Source organism: Pteropus vampyrus, unplaced genomic scaffold (assembly GCF_000151845.1).
Source record: "Pteropus vampyrus isolate Shadow unplaced genomic scaffold, Pvam_2.0 Scaffold185, whole genome shotgun sequence".
Taxonomy (NCBI): Eukaryota; Metazoa; Chordata; class Mammalia; order Chiroptera; family Pteropodidae; genus Pteropus; species Pteropus vampyrus.
Window position 1 is genome coordinate 1,962,484 of NW_011888966.1, and position 21,648 is coordinate 1,984,131.

The window sequence follows — 21,648 nt, forward strand, 5'->3', positions numbered from 1 at the left end:
AATTTTTTTTTTTATAACTCTTTTTTTTTTTTTTTTTGCTAAGGTCAAAGCTGTCTATTCTTCTTAGTGGCTTCTGAGCTTCCTGCCTTATGTAGGAAGGGTATCTCACCCTAAAATCAAGACAATATTTTCCTAATTTTTCAAAATATTTTTCTTGTTTGATAGGTGATTTTCATACAGAAGTTTCCCTTCTAGAGACAAGTCCCAGTGAGTTAACATTAACTTAATCACTTTGATCTCACTCAATGAAGTATTATTAGAATATAAATAAAATGAACATTGTGACAGGGATATTCTTCAATCTGCTATACTTTATTATTTTTTAAGCTTTTAAAAGATGACTCCAAAACTTAGGTACTTTAGAATTTGTAATGAATGACTAGTAAATCTCCATTCGATAGTCAACATATCACTTTGCCATGGACTATCCTATCATTGTGTCCCTGATACAAACACACACCCCAGATTCTACCTATAGGTTTGCCTTAAACTTCATGGTATGTAATTCAAAATCTAAACAGAAACAGAACAGCAAGATCATTCTGACAGAAATAGTTTTTCTTTCCTTTTTTAAGCGAAGAATAAAGCACATTTCACATTAAAAAAGACAAACAAACGAACAGTAACTGAAAACTGCAATCCTAAAATACTTACACAGCAACCAGTTGGATTTTGAATTTGATAGATGTTGGATTAAACTCTGGCTTGCTCAAATTATGTTCACATTTCTAAAAAGAAAAAATATATGTATCAGAGAAAAACAGGAACATATTCTGCTAATCCATAGAGCTGCCAAATTCAAGACAGCTGCTAAATTCAGAAGTTTTGTTTTATTTTGCTGTAAGACCACATATGTTTTGAAATAGTATAGACTACTAATAAATAGGAAATACAAAAAAAGATGTTTTGGACTTCTAGCTATAAACAACTATACTGTCAAATATTATTATACTTTTGCAGTGCTTCAAAACTACTGAAATAATGAAATTAATGCATACAGAGTACTTACTATGTGTGTTGATCAATATGGATTGTGTTGATTTTCTTTCTTGTTTTCTTTTCAACTATTTTGTATCAGTCCTTTTTATTTCCTCTCTAAATAGCGTAGAAGGTATACATTCTTGGTTTAAGTGAATTTAAATACCATGTTGACTTTATGAGGTAAGTGTAGGTACTATAACTATTATTGTCCCCATTTCACAGAAGATGAAAATGCGGCACAGGAAGAGTAAGTAATCTGTGCAACTTCACAGAGCCAGTAAGAACTGGAGCTGGGATTTAAATCTAAGTAGTGTGACTCCAGACCTCATGCTTTAAAATACAGTAACATTTATTTATTGAATGAGTACTACATGAATCTGGTTAAAAATTTGTTTTAATAATACAAAAAAGGTATAATGTAAAGATAACCATTTAACCTGTGCCCTGGTTCCTTTCCCCAAAGCCAACCAGCTTCTCCTGTTTTCTCATGGACAGCCTATGCACATAAAGGTATACATATCATCACCTTGTTTTTTACAATAACACAAAAGGGAGCATTTTATACTCTGTCCTTTGTTTTTTAAGCTTAATCTATCTTGGAATTCCCTAACAGCACATGCAGAGGTGCCCCTGTATCCTACTGTAACTTATTTAACCAGACCCAAACTAATTGATGTTTCCATGATTTTGCTACTACAAATAATGCCACAATGAGTATTCTCATATATGAATTATTTCCCACATGTGTATCTGTAGGATAACTTCCTAAAAGTGGATCAATGGGTGAGTGTATTTATTTTGATAGATATTGCGAAACTGCTAACTTTTGCCAATTTGTAGTTTTAATGTACATTTCCATAATTACTGTGTAAATTTGAGTCTCTCTCCTATTTATTGAGTATTGGCATTTCCTCTGCCAATATTTGTATGTTATTATCTACAGGTTATTTTTATACTGGGGTACCTTTTCCTTACTATTCTGCTAAAGTTCTTTATATATTCTGGATACTAATCTTTTAATTATATGCCCCACAAATTATTTTTCTCAGTCTACATCTTATCTTTTCATTTCTTCTAAAACTTGTACCCCTCTGAAGAAAACCCATGAAACCCTAGGGTTTTCATGGGTTTTCTTCAGAGGGGTACAAGTTTTAATCAAATATATAACTTTTCCCATTATAGTTTGTGTTTATTTGTCTTACTTATAGAATCCTCCCTTACTTATGGAATACTCTCAAAAGTCATAAAGATAGTCTCTTATTTACCCTCTTTAAAATTCCCAATGTTCCTGAAAGTGACTTTTATGTATAGTGAGGTAGAGTCCCAATTTTATTTTTTTCATATAATCATTTGACCTAGGAAAATTTAATGGCTAGTCTCTCCTCAATGATCTGCAATGCCATATTTAGTAAAATCAAATTTCCTCACATATATGAGTCTGTTTCTGCTTTCTTCATTCTATTGCAAGTCTAATCTAACATATGCATTTTTCTTACTTTTTATTTATACATACATGTATTTATTTTCCTTCCTTTCTTACACACAAAGTTATGTACCTGCCATGCAACCTGCTTTTTGCATTTAAAAAGATATTCCACACCATCATATTCTTTTTCATAGATTTAGAGTACCAATCAATCGTGTGGGTATACTCTAATCTCTGCTCATTTTAGTTTGTGTAGAGGCATATCTTCAGACTCCTAGAAGTGAGGTTGATGAGTCAATACAACACACAGTTTATTTACTTTTGGTAGATTTTCTAGTAATGTCTTTGTCTGGTTTTAGTATTAGGGCAATGCTGGCCTTGTAGAACAAGTTAGGCAGTTAACTGCTTCTATCTTCTGAGAGATTATAGAAAATTTGATATAATTTCTTCCTTAAATGTTTGGTAGAATTCACCAGTCAACACATTTTGGCTGGGTGCTATTTTAGAAGGTAATTAATTCCATTTCTTTAATGGATATAGACCTATTCAGATGTCTATTTCCTATGTGTTTTGGCAGATTGTTATCTTTCAAAAAATTGGTCCATTTCATCTAGGTTATCAAATTTGTGGGCACAGAGTTGTTCATTGTATTCTTCTAGTATCCTTTTCATTTCCATGGGAACTGTAGTGATACCCACTCTTCCATTTGACATTAGTAATTTGTATCCTTCTCTCTCTTTCTTAGTTACCTTGGCTAGTGACTTATTGATTGATCTTTTCAAAAAATCTAGCTTTTGGTTTCACTGCTTTTCTCTACTGATTTGTTTTCATCGATCTGTTTTAATTCTTATTATTTCTTTTCTTCTGCTTACTTTGAATTAAATTTTTCTTTTTCTAGGTTCCTAAGGTGGAAACGTACATTACTGATTTTAGATCTTCTTTTCTTATATACATTCAATGCTATAAATTTCCTTCTAAGCATTATTTCTACTGCATTCCACAAATCTGATAAGCTGTGTTTTCATTTTCATTCAGTTCAAAATATTGTAAATTTCTCTTGAGATTTCTTCTTTGACCCATGTGTTATTTAGAAGTGTGTTGTTTAATCCACATATTTGGAGATTTTCCAGTTATGTTTCTGTTATCAATTCCTAGTTTAATTCCATTTTGATGTAAGAGCAGATACTGTATGATTTCTATTCTTTTAAATTTGTTAAGGTGTTTTTTTATGGCCCGGAACATAGTCTCTCTTGGTGAATGCTCCACGTGAGCTGAGAAAAATGTGTTTTTGGATAAAACAGTCTGTAGATGGCAATTATATTCAATGACTGATGGATATAACTGAGTTCAACTATGTCCTGAATTTTTGCCTGCTGGATCTGTTCATTTCTAAGAGAGGAGTGTTAAGTCTCCAACTACAATAGTGGATTCACCTATTTTTCCTTGCAGTTGTCAGTTTTTGCCTAACATAGTTTGACACTCTACTATAAGGCACATATAAGAATTATTATCTTCTTGGAGAACTGATCCCTTTTCCATATGTAATGCCCTTCTTTATCCCTGATAACTGTCATACTTTGAAATCTTATGTCTGAAATTAATAATGCTACTCTTGCTTTTCATTAGTGTTAGCATGGTATATTTTTCTCCATCCATTTTTTTAAATCTATACGTGCCTTTATATTTAAAGTAGGGTTTTCCTTTCTTTTCAAAAGTTTTCCATTACAGAAAATTTCTAACATATGCAAAAATACAGGACAGTATTATATATCCCTAGGTATCCATCACCTGGCTTCAACAATTAGCAACCTGTTAGCAATAACGGCCAATTTTGTTTCATCCACATTCTTATCCACTCCCCATGTTTGATTATTTTGAAACAGATACACACATCGTGTCGTTTCATCCAAAAATATTTTGCTATGTATCTCTAAAACATAAAACTATTTTAAAAAGTTAAAATACTATTTAAAAAGTTACAATACTAAAAAAATGAACATTTCTTTTAGTAGCATAAAAAAAGTTTAAATTTCTCTAAAGTTTTCATACATTTTTCTTTCCTTTCTTATTCTTCCCCTTCCCCTTCCTTTCCTTTGTTCTTCCTCTTCTGGCCCCTTTCCTTCTATGTTCTGTTTGCATCAAGAATTAAAGTCTATACATTGTGTTTAACATGCTTCTTAAGTCTCTTCTAACCTAGCACTGAACTCTGTGATAACAGTAGCCACTAGTCACATGTGGTTATTAAAATGAACTAAGATGATGAATCAGCACCTCCGTTGCACTATCACATTGCAAGTGTTCAAAAGCTACATGTGACTAGTGTTTATCATGTTGGACTGCGTGACATAGAACAATTCCATCACCATAGGAAGTTCTGTTGAATAGGAGTAATCTAAAAGGATTCCTTTTCTTTTTTCTTTTTTTCTTTTTTTTACAATTTATTTACTGAAGAAACTCTACTGTTTCTTTTATAGATTCCCAGAGCCTGGATTTTGCTACTTTTTCTTCTTTCTTGCTTTCTTTTAAATTGCTTATTTTTTAAAAATTAGTCCTTTTTGTTTTTTCTCTATTAAACTATATATTCTTTTGCTAATCTTTTAGGACTTAGTACCATGAACTCAACCTTCTGGATATCTCAGTTTCTATACTTGTAAAACAGGTGTATTAATAGTACCTACCTCACAGAGTTGTGAGGATTGAGTCTACCTTCAAAATAGTGCCTGGACACCTATGCATTCTCTTTATTTACTACATTCCAGAGATTTTGATATTGGCCAGATATCAATCATGTTTATGTTTGCTTTTCCCTGGTACAAATGGCAACTCGACAGAATGCAATACTTACCCGGCAGCGCAGGGACCGTTTGATCAGAAGATGTTTGTGACGAGGATAGAGCTGGGATGCACAGATTGGTTGGAAGTCAGGCTGTAAGAGGCGCTGCTGAAGGGTGGTCACTAGCATGAAAGGCAGAAATCAGGCTTAGTTTGGTTACTTGCTCAAAATCAGACTTATATGAAATTACATAAAACAACAGTTTTTGTGAATAGTATTCTTCAAAACTACCATATAGAAACTGGACATTTTAAAGTTCTTCAAACGATTACATCTATTACATCTATTTTATTTTCTACATGATTCATTTTACTACTGACAACTATGCCATTAAAAATCTCACATCCAAGGCATAAAAGTAACAAAAGCAGAATTATCTGTAAAATATAAACAAAGTAGAATCACGTATAAAATTACCCTCTGTTAAATTTACTGGTCTTGTATAATAGTCTTCGGGTAGAGGTTCCACTTCATCTACAGCTTGAGCTGGCTCAATCTTGATCTCTTTCTGGTCCTCTCCTTCTTTAAGGCTAAAAGAGAAAAAGTAGTACTTTCTTAAGGGTCCACCTGATTATCTGTAAAGTCTATGACATCAAAAACTGAAACATTCTTCTATTATAGTCTTTCTTTTAGGTCTCTTCTAAGTGAGACTCTTCTTCACCATTGGTAATTGTTATTTATTTATTTAAAAATCACATTCCTTCATTCTTCATTTTACTATCTGCTTTTTTCTCAAAGACACTTATGTCCAAACTTACGAAAGTCCGGCAAGGGTACTGATGGTTGCACCAGCTCGTGGTCGCTGAAGCCTGGTTCCAAGCCCATATTTGTCCTAAACAGAGTTCAGAAATTTCTATGAGAAATTTCACCTTTATAAATCCTATTTGTCAAAAGAAAGAATTTTGGGTGGGACAGCATGAGAAGCTTAGGGAAATAAGCAAAACATAAACAAAACAAAACAAACAAAACTAATTTGAAGCTTCTTTTAAAGAGAGTAATTTGTAGCCCCATATCTTCTTATTCTTAAAATAATAAAAGCACCAAACATGGAGACGGCAACTATATTAATACAGTAAAATTAAAAATGTTTTTTTTTTAACTATTAACCTAAAAGTATCTAAGCTATGGCTTAGACCAAAACTATGTGGAATGTCTAAGACACATGGTGAATGTCTTCTTGGGACACCAGTGATCACCTGCTAACTTCTTCAGGGTTAGCAAGAATCATAAAAGAGAACTTACCACTACATGAATAGTGTGTTGCTGTAGGCCCCAAATTAGCAGCAGGTTGCAACAGAGACAAAAAAAATGTAGCATAAGATAGAAGCAAACTCATACAGCAGGCAGGTTATATGGGAAAGTTGGAAAGATAGTGCATTTAATTCACATTTCTCTCCTAAATACACTAGTACATATGCTATTTGCATACGTTATTTGCATCACTGGATTATGCAGAAAAACTCATTAAGACTTCATCAAAGTCTTTGGCTTTTAGAAGTTTTCCAAGTTTTAATGTTTTATTAAATTCTGAACTAGATATTTTTATATGGACTTTACCAATTCTTAGGGTTTTGATGGCTTAACTAATTCTCATGCAGAAGCAGTATGACAAGTTATTTAACCTTTACAGGTCTCATTTTCTGAACTGTAAAATGGGGATATACCATCTACAATTATTGTGAGGATTAAATAACATGTGTAAAGTGCTTAGCATGGGGCTTGACACATTACTGCCATTCAATAAATGTTATTTATTAAATGCCAAGCAAACATACAGAAAAAAAATTGTTCTGTGAGAGCAAATAAAACTTGGGGGATAATAACAAAAGCTCCAAATCCTAATCCCTTGCTTCTGATCGGTAGCATACAAACTAGTGGAGAATGACTTCTGTAAATAATTCGTTATCAAAAATTAATTTGCATATATTACTATTTAACAAATGCACTGTGTAAAAGTCAGTGTTTTCATACTGAAGAAATATGGGAAGGTGCTCCCCAAATTATGGTAACTAGATACCAGGATGTCGAGGGTAGGCTACATGGTGGTAATATGAATAAAATCTACCACTTGCTGACCTGATTTTCTGTAATATCTAAAAGTTGCACAAATTCTGTGGTGTTTACAAATAGCAGCCTCTTTGGGCAATAATCAGAAGAGAAGAGGAGTGATGAAGAAACACAAATTCCCTTAAAACCTAAGAACTCAAATGGAACTCATAATATGGCAAAAGCATCACTACTGGACTAAAACACCTATAATCTGAGAAATCTTTCTCTGCTACTCATCCTTCAGGAATCTAGGGACAATGGCCACTTTCTGAAATGGTCACTGTCCTTATGCCACACAGGTCCTGATCAATGAAGTGCAAACTCCTTTTTGTACCAGGTCCTCACCGAAAAAGCCAAAGGCATATAGTTTCTACGCCGTGCCAGTTTCTTGCGATCTCGCTCAACCTTCTCTTTCTGAGCAAGCTGCTGGTAATATTCGATCAGTTTGTTCATCTGTAAGAAATCAAAGACAGTATTTTTTCATGAAAAAGCTAAAAAGAAACATACAAAATTAGTCAACTACACTGACCAGCACATAATATATATATGACAAATTATTAAGGTGGGCAAGTTTGCCCTTTTCTTTGAAAAGAATTTTTCTTCATTACATGACCTATTTCAGAATTGAAATAGAAACTTCAAGTTTAACAACAGGTAGAAATGGGCAATGAAAAGGCTTAAAAATGTCATGCTCTCTTTTTATTCTCTTTTACTTCATTATTTCCTTTCATAACTGCTCCTGTTTCCCGCATGGCCAGAGGGCCATCTATTTCTAAGAATGTGACATTTTGTACTCTATTTCCTCCCCCATTCCACAGCACATTTTTATTTTTTTAATATATTTTAATCATAAAAATATGTTGTGAAAAACTCAAATATAAAAAAATAAAAAGTGAAACTTCTATCTCAAGTCCACCTTTCTCATCACCAGGGTTATCTACTATTTCAGTTTAGATATCTTTCTTATACACTTACAGACACAAGTATATTTTGCACACATTTATAACAACCTATGTATAGAAATATCGCTTTTGTATGTATAAACACAGGTCTTTCTATATTTCATATAAAGAAAAAAAACTTTTTCATTGAAAGTTTCATGAATGACAGTGCAAATAGATCTACCTTATTCTTTTTAAAGGCTACATCTTATTGTATAGTACGGAAGTCTTTTAAGTTATTTAACCATTTCCTACGATAGGACTTAAATGGTCTCCTGGTACCTTCTCTCATCCTTGCAATTCATAACAATTATGTTTTAGAAACATGATCTGATCTTGCCAGCTCTTTGCTTAAAACCTTTAAAGCCTTCTCAAACTCCTGAACTTGGTTTACATGGTCCTGTGTGGTCTGACCACAATTCTCTCCATTCACCTGATGCTATGCTTCACTCTAGTCACACTCATCTTGCCTACAACTTGTTTTGCCTCTTCCATTCACAAGCTCTTTGCCTATGCCTTTCCTCCACCTTAAGTTCTTTCCCTTTTATGCCTGTTGTCTTCAAATCTTAGCAACATCTTAAGCTATGGCCCTAACTAGCTGAAATTCTCCCTAAGAAATGTTGACATGGTACAATTTATGTCTTCTTCACATTATTTACAGTTTATCCTTTATCTGCGGGTTATCTGATTTTTGTTTTCCCATTAGATTTAAGCTCTATAAGGGCAGGGACCATGTACTCCTATTGTTCAGCACAGTCCATGGCACACGTAAGTGCTCAATAAATATTCGATGAATGAATATATATATTTTCATGCATTAGTATTTCTATCGGTTAGAGTCTAGGAAGTAGACACTGTTGAAGCTTAAGAAATCTGTACTAATTTACACCAACAATAGTATATGGATAAAGGTCCAATTCCCCACACCATCATCCAGGATATTTGCAGTGTTTCTAATTTTTGCTGATGTCAAAAGTAGATAATTATAAATTGTTGTTTAATTTGCAGCTTGATTGTACATACACTCATTTCAATAGTACTTAATTATCTTCCTCATATTCTAGTTCCAGGGGCAAAAAAATTAGCTCTAGTGTATACTACAGAGATGAAGTCACTATGAACTGTTAAAGGGTGTTCAAGTCACGATTCTATAAGCAACCACTGTCAAGTCCAAGGACATCCTCTAAATTAGTGGTGTTTCCAGGAGTTAAGTTATCTATATATTGATGATAGTTCCAAGAGTATTTGAGAACTTAGTTGGCAGATTATCTGAGAAACAAAAACATCCAGTTTCCTTTTTCTGATTCACAACTTGAATACAGAACTAAAACTACACCTAGGTTTCTCTATTAACTTAATGGAAGAAACTGCCGTTGTGATTTAATGTCTTACAGTGAGAAGCACTTTCTATGTGTAACAGACACCAAAATATACAACACTGATTTCTAAGCATAGGCCATATCACTGATAAAATGGAAGATCTTCAGTCTTTCTCTCCATCTTTTCTTATTTCAGCCTGATGACCTTTACTTACCCGTTGAGTGTGAGGATTTTCAGGTTCTTGCCAACCACCACTGGCTGCAAAATAAAGGAACATTAAACAAGAATTTCATAATTTTGATAATTTCATTTTCACAAAAATAGGTCATCTGCAAGCCACAAAGTAAAACATAAACTCACAGAACTTCCAAGAAAGAGTCCTAAAAATTATATAGATCAGAATGCTCAGAATAAATTATTTTCTTTAAATATAATGATGGTGATAATCACCACCATCACCAACACCACAACTAACACATGTATAGCTTCTCTGCCAGGCAGCTGAAATGTTTTACATTTCATTTTATTCTTAAAACCCTCTGAGGTGGGAACTCTTATTATTAGCCTCATTTTACAAATGAGAAATTGAGGAAACTGAGGCTCAGAGAGTTAAATAACTGCCTGAAGTCACACAGATAGTTAAGTGGTAAATCAGGATTCAAACTCTGACTCCAGAGAACCTGCTCTTATCTGCAACACTGTGCAAGTTCTACTTTTATGACCCTAGGTAGAGGAAATGTTCTTACCTAAGAAACAAACAGCACAAATCATAAAGGCAAAGATTATTCCAGAAAACTGAAAGTAAAACCATAATGAATATTTTCAACAAGTGGTGCTACAACTGGATACTCACATACAAAAAAAATGAACCTTGACCCTTACCTCACAATGTAAACAACGCTTACCCTGAAATGAACAATAAACTTACATGTAAGAGCTAAAACTATAATCTTTCTAGAAGAAAATATCAGTGAAAATCTTAGTGCCCTTGTGTTAGGCTAAGTTCTTCACTAGGACACAAAAGGCATGAACTATAAAATAAAACAATTGCTAAACTGGACCTCAAAATTAGGAACTTGTGTTCTTCAAAAGACACTGCTGAGAAATTAAAAGGGCGAGTCACAGACTGGGAGAAAATATTTATAAAACATATATTGAACAAAGGACTTGTTCAATATATACAGAACTGTTACAACTCAATAAAAAGACAAAAGTTCAGTTAAAAAATGGGCAAAATATTTATACAAACACTTCACTAAAGAAACTACATCGATGGCAAATTAAGCACATTAAGAAAATGCAAGTTACAACCACAATGAGGTATCACTACACACTTACTGGAATGGCTAAAATGAAAAATACTGGCAATACTAAGGATTGTTGAGGTAATGAAACTCTCCTATGTGGCTGTGGGGATCCAAAATGGTACCGCCACTTTAGAAAATAGTTTGGCAGTTTCCAGTCCTGAAACATACACTTACCCTATGACCCAGCAATTCCACTCCTAGATATTTACTCAAGAAAAATGAGACTAAGACTTGCAGGCAAATGTTCACAGCAGCTTTATTCATGAGACAAAAACTGGAGAAAAACTCAATGTCCATCAACTAGAGAATGAATAAACAAATTGTGGTATACCCATACAACAGATATACTACTCAACAATAAAAAGCAAAAACATGGGCAAATATCAAAAGTATTATGCTAAGCTAAAGACGATAAACACAAAAGACTATGTACTGCAAGACTCCAATTGTATAAACATCTAGAGAAGGCAAAGTTACAGTGATAGCAAGCATATCAGTGTGTCAGCAGCCAGGAAGGAGGTAGGGGGAAGAAACTGAGTGCAAAGGGGCACAAGGAAACTTTTTCAAGTGATGGGAACTGTTCTGTAACATGATTGTGGTGGTGGCTACTTGATTACACACATTTGTCAAAACCCATAGAATTCTACACTTAAAACTGGTGAGTTTCGTTATAGGTAAACTATATCTCAATAAAGCTAACCAAAAAAAGGAGAAAGCTAAACTATAATGAGATAGCATCTTACAACCAACAGTTTGGAAAAACAATGCTAAAAACTGCCAAGGGCCTGGAACGATGGCTGGCAGGAGCAAAAACTAGTAAACCATTTTGGAGAGCTAAAGATGTACACAACTTAAACCTAGCAATTGTAGTTTTACTTATGCAAAGAAACCCTTACTCTTGTGACTTATGAAACACATATAAGAATGTTTCTAACACCACTTGTTGTCAAAAGGAAAAAATGTAACCATCTAAATGCCCATCAAGAGGAGACTGGGTAAGTAAACTGTGGTATGTCACCGATGACATGAAATCCACTACTATCAGAGACATAATATGGATAGAGAAAAGTGGTAGGATACATACAGTATGTTTTCAAATGCTTCACATTGAAACGTATTGTCAGTAGCTCCACAAGGGGTTTAAACTGTTTTGTTTATGTTTAGTGTTTCTAAGCTGGGTGATAAATACATGAATGTGCATTATTTGTAGAATTTAAAACAACTTTTTTTTCCCAAAACAAAAGAACCCTGTTCAAAGCGACACTATACTCCCTTGCAAGAAATGGCAGCAGTAATATCCTTTAGTACAAGATTCATATTTTATAAGTTGCCTACTTAAGGCAATGATGAGAAATAATTATGTAAAATAAATGTTTTAGTTGCAATATTTTTAAAAATGTGAATGTTCTAATTGCTTCTTTAGAAGTGGTAATTTATTCTCAACAGCAATTTGGGAGACCCCACAATCTCATTATAAGTTTTTCTATGCACTTTACTGATACAATGGCTTATTTATAAACAAATAGTTATAACTAAAGTGGTTTCAGAGCTTCTCAGATGCCAATAACATCATGGAAAAGAAATTATCTGTACTCTTTTAAGAACTCCTTGTATTCAACTATCACTATCAAGATACCCTAAAGGAAACAGATATCTAGAAGCAAGCAGGGGTTTTTAAATTTCTGAAATATAAATTCTCTAATCCTAATGACTCATAATCTCAAAAACATAGACATTCATTTACAGAGGAACAAACTGATAAATCTATTTAGATTTCTGGGCTTTGTTTAATTTGATAAAAAGAGACAAAATACAAACATGGAAAAATACACTTTAACTCACTGAGGCATATACTATGCCAATTTGAGGGAATTTATTTTTTACATTTAACTTAAATTAGTAAACAAATTCAAACAACTTGCTTGCTACATTGACATTAAAACATACACACATAAATATTTACTCATAATCTAAAAAGATGCTCTAAAATCATTCTAATATAAATCACATTTCAGGAACTATCTACCCACCAATGAATGTTTTTAACAAACTAAGATATACTTGTTAACTTTTTTTGTTTTTGAAGAATATTTTATCAACTTAATGTACAAAGTCAGAAAAATAACCAAGAGCTCAAGCATTTTAAACCAAGGGGCAAAGTGAGTAAAATCAAAGATTAAAATTTTAAGAACAGAGTTGAATCTAAAGAAACTTCACCCATATTTATTCCAAATTGTATAAGAACCTATGAAAGTTTTTAGCTAAAGTCTATCTTCACTTTAGTATGTCAAATAACATGAGTTTGTTATGGGTTTCCTCATATATTAGTAGGAAAGCTGAAATTTTACATGAAAATCCAAAAATGGGAATTTTTAACAAGTCTAAAAAGTTTTCAGAAAATTTCATGAATGAAATTTTGGAAAGCAAAAGACAATGGGGAATTAGCAATGCTATTTACATAAAAATAAGTAGCAACTCAAGATTTTGAACTGACTATATAAGGAGTGATTCTACTCTGATATTAACCATGAAGTATAAGAAGTGTAAAAATAAGTTTCCTAATAATGATAAGTGCAATCTCCACTCTGAAATGCTCAAATAATGGACAGGTAATTGATGTGTTAGGTGGTGTTTAGGTCCAAACACACACAATATTTCTGTTTCACTGATAAACATTACATGTATATACGTACATATGTATGTACGTATGTATGTATGTATGTATGTATGTATACACACACACACACACACACACACACACACACACACATATCTTTGAGCATGTATTTGAATGTGCCAAGATAGATATTTGGGACATGGAATTACCGAGCAGAAGGAAAAAAGCAATTTAAAATTTTAACAGATGTCAAACTGCTCTTCGAGGTGGTAACATATGAAAGAACTATTTTCCACGTTCTTGCCAACATCTGATATTACCAGACATAAAAAATCAATGGATAAAGTTTTAATTTGCAATTCCCTGCTTATCAGCAAAGTTGAACATATCTTTCTGCATACTTAATACTTTTTAAAAATATTACCTCACATCAAGTTGTGAGTGAAAACAAAAACTCTAATCAACTGGACAATGAAAACTAAATGAAGAATTCAGGCATTCAAAACAAGGTCTTTGTTCCCAAAGAACTCATATTAGAGTTGAGAACAGCTGAAAAGTTCACATTTAAACAATAGTAATAGTACAAGACAGGTCATGATACCAAAAGAGTAGAAATAGAAGGTAGGTCTATAAAATTTGAGAGGAGGAAAACAAGAAAGAGTAGGACTTGGGTTGAAACTTCATAAAAGGTTAGGGTCTTTCCATGGAATCTGCAAGGACAATAAAGAGTCTGGGGTGAAGACGGAGAGCTTTAACTCTACCGTGGTCCCTTCAGAGTACACATTTTGGCTACTGACCATTTTTTTTCCCACTCTGAAAGCTGCCTATCTTCTGCCTATTTTTCTATTGGGTCTCTTTCTTATTGATTTATAAGGGTTCCTCATTAACTTTATCTGTTATATATGATTCAAATATTGTTCTTAGTTTGTCGCTTTTGTCTTTTAGTTTTGTGAATGTGTGAATGATGTGTTTTGTCATCAGGGGCATTTATTTTTTATGAAGAGCATCCATATTTAGGTTCTAAGAAAGTGATTTATAAAGACTATTTTACCAACTCTAAAAAAACTAAAGTTAACCTGGTCTCAGATGAAATATCATTGTCCATAAATGGGAGAATCTGAGAATGCGGAAGACTGAATGACAAAATACTATGAATTTAGCTCCTACTGCCCAACAGGTAACAGAAATAATAATCTGTGGGCAATTATAGCACTGTTAATTTCACAAAATCTCATGGTGACGTCTACCTCACTCACCCACAGATTTGTCTGCCATGCCCACATCTCTAGATGTCCAGCGACAAAATCCACAAGCCAGGTAATAGGCTTTCTTCATGGTGGTCTTGGCTGGGTCATCTGGAAGCTGCGTGGAGATGCTAGTAGCCCGAGTGGAAAGGGTGTGCATGCAGCCAGGACAGTCAAAGCAGTTGGCGCATCTATGATAAAGAAATACAACAATTCCTTTACTCGACAAATATTATCAAGCACTTACTATGTGTCAGATGTTGTTCTAGGTGTTAGGAATTCAAGACAGAATTGTATTCACTCTTGAATTGTCTCAAAAGCAAAATGAAATAAGTATTCCTGAGATTCATATAGACTTTGTTTTAAAATTTCAAAAGTATTATATGTTCATTTAAAAAAAAATCACCGTCAAGAGTTCCTACAGAATTAGAGCCAACCCAATGCGACTCCACAGAGGGAATCGGCATTAACAGTTTAGCATGAACTATTTTGGATTCTTGTTATGCATGTACACACCACGAAGAGTTCCAAGGAAAACAGAAATGTCACAATTTATGCCTTCAGAGAGAACAGACAAGTTGCACAATGGAAAACTGAGAGGCAACAATACAATGACCGATGAAATTGGTTTGGAAAATAACTGCTTGTTTGCTGTGCCAGAGAAATGAAATAGAAACCAAACAGTGCTGTCAAACTGGAATGGTTCAGAAGTGCTGCATTTTTAGGGCTTTCTGTTCTCTCCTTAGGCACTATTCTTTCTAGTGCTCAGCCAAAATTTCCCCTTCAGGGGCCCCTGTGCCTTGTTGTTTTTAACTTTCCACCACCTGAGATTATCAAGATTTCACCTCCAATCTTGGACTTGTACTGAAGTTCTATTCTATAACTCCAATTATCTGCAATATTTTTGCCATCTGGATAATATCCTAAAGTAACGATAATAATAGTACCCACCTGACAGGAATATTTTGAGGACTGAATGATAAAATTAATGTGTGGACAGCATACAAAACAGTGTCTGGCTTATCAAAAAGTATTTCTTGAGGATAGGAAAGATAGATAATAGTGGTTCACATCCACGGAGCTGCAGAAATGTGACTGGTAGCAAAGGATTTTTACATCAAACTGAAAACCAAATGGCACCGAGGAGCAATGAACACGCCTACCACCCAGATCTCGGTTTTAAATACCATTCACCAATAAAAGGAACCAGGGCTCCTTGGAGAAATGGCTAAAGCTAGGATTGAGGCAGAAAATATACAGAATGAGCCTGGAGTATCTAGTACCGGAAAGTAAGAAAGTACTCAAATGAATGAACCAACCACCCTCAAAGTTAATGATGGGGGTATGTCAAAGAGATACAGGAGTCTACAGAGTTTGCAATGGCCAAATGTAAAATAATTTGAGCCAAAAAAAAGTAGTATTAGATTATAAACTAAACTATAAAATAAACATCTATGAGCCCATACTACTCTAAGTAAATGATTAAATAACTAGGAAAAAAAAGAGAAAAATCTTCCTTGCAAAAGAATTCCAAATAATTAACATAGACAGCCCTCACGGAGGGGGAGCATAACTCTCCACTATTTAAGTTTGGGCTCTGGTGATTTTCTTTCCAAAGAATATAGTATGGAAAAGGGGCGGGGGGGAGAGTAACTTCACATGGAACGAACCTGACAAGCACTAGTTCAAGCCAGGTAATCGAGGTTAACATCAACAGTGATAAGTCATATGTAGTATATTCCCTTGATATGATGCACTTGACCTCTGTGGGCCTCCTCCCCAAAACACATTCACCCAATTGATGGAAAAAACATCAGACAAATTCCAAATGAGGGGCATTCTACAAAATATGTGACCAGTACTCCTCAAAACTTTTAAGGTCATCAAAACCAAGGAAAGTCAAAGAAAGTATCATAGCTTTAGGAGTCTAAGACATAACTATTAAATATATTGTGAAAACTCTGAATAGGATGCTGGAACAGAAAAAAGACATTAGGAAAAAACTGAGGAAATCTGAATGAAATGTGGAGTTTATTTAATAATGTACCGGTATTGCTCACTGAGTCAAATATACCACACTAAAGTAAGATGTTAACGATAGGGGAGACTGGGTATGGAGTAAATGGGAATTCTCTTTATCATCTTCTTTATCATCTTGGCAAAGGTAATGCTAAAAAATGAAAAAAAGCTAGTTGAAAAAGAGAGTTAATTCCATGTGTTTTCTTACCACTATTAAAAAAATAGTTGAGGAAACAGAAAAAATGGATCCCAGTCTTACCTGTTCTTTTTTAGTTTGGCTTCAGCTGATGGCATATTTTCTAAGCAACTGGGACAATAATGGGAGTCCACCTAGAAGAAAACAAGAAGTCGAACCCTTCTATTTTTCCATTTTGATCTTTCCTGTTCCCTTTCATCAAGGTTTTATGAATTAGATGTGTTAAAAATTGTCTATATAAAAGAACTCTACAATAATCTAGAGAATAGATTAATAAATAACCTAATTTGTAAAGCTGTGATCAAATATAGCTATATTGGATTATAGTAACTTGACCACGCATAAATTGTAAGAGATTTAAAACGTTTTCTCATTTAAGAAATACACATTCACTGAATAGCATAAATTAACATTTATGAAGTCTGCTACAGCCAACCAATTAGACATTTTTAAATGACAAATAAAACTACTAAGCAAACAAGGGTCTTATTGTATTTAACTCAAAAACACTGTATAAAAATTAAATTCTTTTTTTTAAAGTCTGTATAATTATTTTCTTAAAGGTAGGTAGATTCTATTTGAAAATTTTAGAACTCTACTCAAGGGCAGATGGAAAAACAAATTCATTTGAACTCAAATACTATGATAGAAACTGGCTTTTTTCATCACCTGCTATAAACAAGACCATCTTTGAAAAGATTAATACAATTGCTGCTCAAATAATCTCCAGGAACATAAAATATAGTATCGCTAATATTTACACTGACTCATCATAAAAGGCAGTATTATTCATTCCTTTACACCCCCTTTCTGAATTACGCTTGTCCCTTCACGTGCAGCTCTAATCCAAGGTTTTCCATCAGAACTTTATGGACTGCTCCAGCCCTCACTAGTCTCATCCTTCCCCTAACCCTAACGGCCTCCACCTCTAGGTACACATCAGTCTGTAAAAGATACAATTACAGACTAAATGTCACAGCTGAAGAGATCCTTAGAGATCATGAGACTGAGCTCCCTAATAACCACCAAATGAGAATCTATCCCAGTAAATTCTAAGGGGGGACGTGGAACAGGGAAGCATCTAAAAGAAAAAGGACATGCCAAGAAGATATACGCACACGCACGCGCGCACACACACACACACACACACACACACACACACGTTAATGGAGAAGAAAAATACAAAAAAAATCAATGCCATGTTGTATATATGAAAAACCAATACCATATTACACATACATGGCATTGATTTTTCTTGTATTAAATGCTTTCCCTGACTATTCTTAAAATTGTAAAAAACATTCCCAATAATAATTATTAATATGTAAAGTGGCTTATAGTATAGAACATGTTTTTCATATGTATTTTTAACAGTCCAGGTATCTTCACGGAAGTTCTCTGAGTTAGGATGCTCGTTTTCAAATCCTAGTCCTCCTTCTGATCCCTAAATTTCTGGCTCTGTGGCCTACGGCAAACATTATGTGTTTCCCTGTAAAGAATTTTTTTAAAAAGGTATCTACTCCACTGAGTTGTAGAAGATTAAAGGAGATTATGTAAATCATATTACAAATAGAAAGTACCGAATAAACGGTATCTATTACTACTATCAGCTTTTCCTTCATTAGATTGTTGAGTTACTCAACAGCAGGGTTTATGTCTTACTCATCTTTTAATCTCTAAAGCTTACTAAAAGAATGAGATGTGCCAAGCGCTACAGAAGTTTTGAGTTCGGTTGTCTGATGATTTTTTTATGGGGTGGGGTCTTTTGGATCTGAGCAATCCCACCACGAACACCCATTTGTGCCTATGAAGGACAGCGCCCTGCCCTCAAGAGAAGCGCCATAAATATAACACTTCCAGCTTCTTACATGACATGCCCAATTTAAAGTGCTTTTCACTCAGCTCGACCTATCCTCATCTCTCCCGGCTGCAGGCCTTGGCCTGAGCCAGGACACAGAGAAAGGCAATCTGATGAGGGCCCAGTTTCTAGCCAAAGCAGAAACAGAACTTCCAGGATGGGAGGGACAGGAACGACAATGCCTGCATCCACCCCACCCAAATCTATCCTGGAAAAAACGGTATCTTGCCCCTCAACTGGCGTGAACTAAAGAGGTCCACACCTTTTTCTCTCCAATCCACCTTATTACCAAACCCCCCAGAAGACTGCTAGGGCTCCAAACTCAAGTTTGTCCAATCAGAGGGCGCTCTGAAACCAAGAAAATCTGCTCAGCCCCACCCAAGTCCGCTCCTCCTTTCCAAGTGACAAATTATAAGCAAATTAAACAGCAGGCAAATGTGAGTGACGGAAGACATAACCAATTAGCAAACTAGGAAAATGACTACCCGCCTCCACCCGCGGAGCTTCCCTGCCCAACGCGGTGACTAATATGAACGCCTTTCCCCTTCCCCCAACACATATTCTTCATGGAACGACTGTTACCTCGTGAGACACACATTCCAGCGACCGCAACTCGCTACAATAGCGGCAGAAGTAAAGCTGCGAGAGCGGGGCCCGAACCTTCTTTTCCCCCTGGACTAGGTAGAGAACCCGCTCCGATTGCAGCAGAGACGCCATCTTGGAAAGGGAGGAGTCAACCGACGCTCTCGCCGCATCACGTGACCCGAGAGCCGGCGTTTTCCCTGCCGCCTTCCCTACGTCTTTCAACGTCTTTTATTAACGTAAGGTTTCCTAGCCAGCGGGCGAAAGTCAAAGTACGCATGCGCAGCCGGGATCTTCCCCCACCTAAGTCTTCCTCCCATTGTTTTAATGAGCGCGGACACCTTGTGGGGGACTTAGACTTCCCAATTAAGTACAGAATTGCAGATCAAATCCAAACAGGCCCAGCGCTCTCCTTTTCTTTGTTTCCTCCAGAAAATAAGGATGCTCTTTCTTTTATTTACAACTGTTTCCTCTGCCCTCACCTTCCAGGCAAACATCCGGAAGGTAGATGGAAGGTCTCTGGGACAGAGTTCCATGGAACTGGAAAGCTGCGAGTCATACCAGCACTTTCTTCTGATAGTCTTGCCACTGACCTGTAGGAAACTTTTAGCAGACATTATCTTATTTGAAATTTCTTAGACTCCGAGCTCCTCCACGCAGAGGCCATAAACTAAAGTTTTGAGTACTTAGCATTAGAACTCTCTATACAGTAGTCTCCCCTTAAATATAGTTTTCGCTTTCCACAGTTCAGTAACCCGTAGTCAACTGCAGTCTGATAATAGTAAATGGAAAATTTTAGAAATAAGCAATTCATAAATTTTAAAATGTGTGCTCTTCTGTGTAGCATGATATAATCTTGTTTCATCCTGCTCTGGCCTATTTGGGAAGTGAATCATGGTGTCTGTGTTGTATATGCTACCCACTCGTTAGTCATTTAGTAGCTAGTTGTCTTGATTAGATTGATTGATATCACAGTCATGCTATTGCAGTGCTTGTGTTCAGGTAGTCCCTGTTTTACTTAATAATGGCCCTAAAGCACAAGAGTAATGATGCTGGCGATTCGGATGTGCCAAAGAAAAGCTGTAAAGTGCTCCTTTTAAGTGAAAAAATGTGTGTATGTATAGGAAAAAACAGTATATATAGGGTTCTGTACTATCTGTGTTTCCAGGCCTCCATTGGGGGTCTTGGAACAAAGTCCCCCATCGATGAGGGGGAACTACAGTATGGTGGGTGTTCAATAAGTGTCAACTAATGAAGGAATAAATTCAATGAACGATATTACTAGGTGTCTTTGAGATGTTTCTAACGCATAAATTAAGATATAGAAAATGACCTCTTAGAACTGGCATAGCAAAGACTAGAGCCTATATTACCTGCCACCAGGTCTATGCTTTTCTTACTGTACTGGTATTTTATCATTACCTGTCTGACATTAGAATTGGTGATTGAGAAGAAACAACTGAATAATATTAGCTAATATTTACTGAGTGCAGGACAGTGTGTCAAAATTTTACATTGTCTCATTTAATTTTCACAAAAACTTCAAAAGACAGATATTATTATCTGTATTTTACAGAGCAGGAAACTGAGTCTCATAGAAGAATTGCAATGACTTATCTGAGGTTCCATAAATAACGCAGAACCTTGTTCTGACTCCACAGCTTGCATGCATTACCCCTATGCATACTGCCTTCCACATATTTTCTTAAGTTCTTTTTTCCAGCTTTATCGAGGTACAAGTGACAATTAAAATGTACATATATTTAAAGTGTACACCTTGATGATTTGATATACGTTGTGAAATAGCACAAGCTAATTAACATATCCATCTCATATAGTTACCATTTTCTTTTTTTTTTCCCCCCCTGGGGAGAACACATCTACTGTCTTAGCAAATTTCAGTATGTAATACAGTATTGTTAACTATAGTCACATTGTTGTACATTAGATCTCCAGAACTTATTTATCTTGCATAACTGAAACTTTGTAGCCTTTGACCAACATCTCTCCATTTCCTCTTTGCCCCAGGCCTTGGCAACCACTATTCTCTCTGCTTCCTTCTGTAAGTTCAACTATTTTAGATTCCATATATAAGTGAAATCGTGCAATATTTGTCTTTTTGGTTCTGGCGTAGTCTACTTAGCATAATGTCCTTTAGGTTCATCCATATTGTTGCAAATGGCAGGATTTCCTTTTTTTAAAGCTGAATGAGAGTCACTGTTTGGCAACTAGCAGTCACCTGTAGCACAATACTCAATGTACAGATAGTGACTAG

General features: G+C 35.0%; 1 protein-coding gene across 1 annotated transcript in view; it reads right to left on the reverse strand.

Moving 5' to 3' along the window:
- The window catches only part of DCTN4 (dynactin subunit 4), a 30,925-nt gene extending 11,379 nt beyond the window's left edge, over positions 1-19,546 (reverse strand). Inside the window, exons 1-9 of the mRNA XM_011371191.2 lie at positions 19,374-19,546; positions 16,997-17,067; positions 14,731-14,909; positions 9,765-9,808; positions 7,635-7,742; positions 5,999-6,072; positions 5,658-5,770; positions 5,253-5,362; positions 657-728 (exon numbers count right to left, since the gene is read on the reverse strand). Of these exons, the coding sequence (XP_011369493.1) occupies positions 657-728; positions 5,253-5,362; positions 5,658-5,770; positions 5,999-6,072; positions 7,635-7,742; positions 9,765-9,808; positions 14,731-14,909; positions 16,997-17,067; positions 19,374-19,508 (906 nt within the window). The 5' untranslated portion in view covers positions 19,509-19,546. The remainder of the gene's footprint in view (positions 1-656; positions 729-5,252; positions 5,363-5,657; positions 5,771-5,998; positions 6,073-7,634; positions 7,743-9,764; positions 9,809-14,730; positions 14,910-16,996; positions 17,068-19,373) is intronic.
- Positions 19,547-21,648: the final 2,102 nt, after the last annotated feature.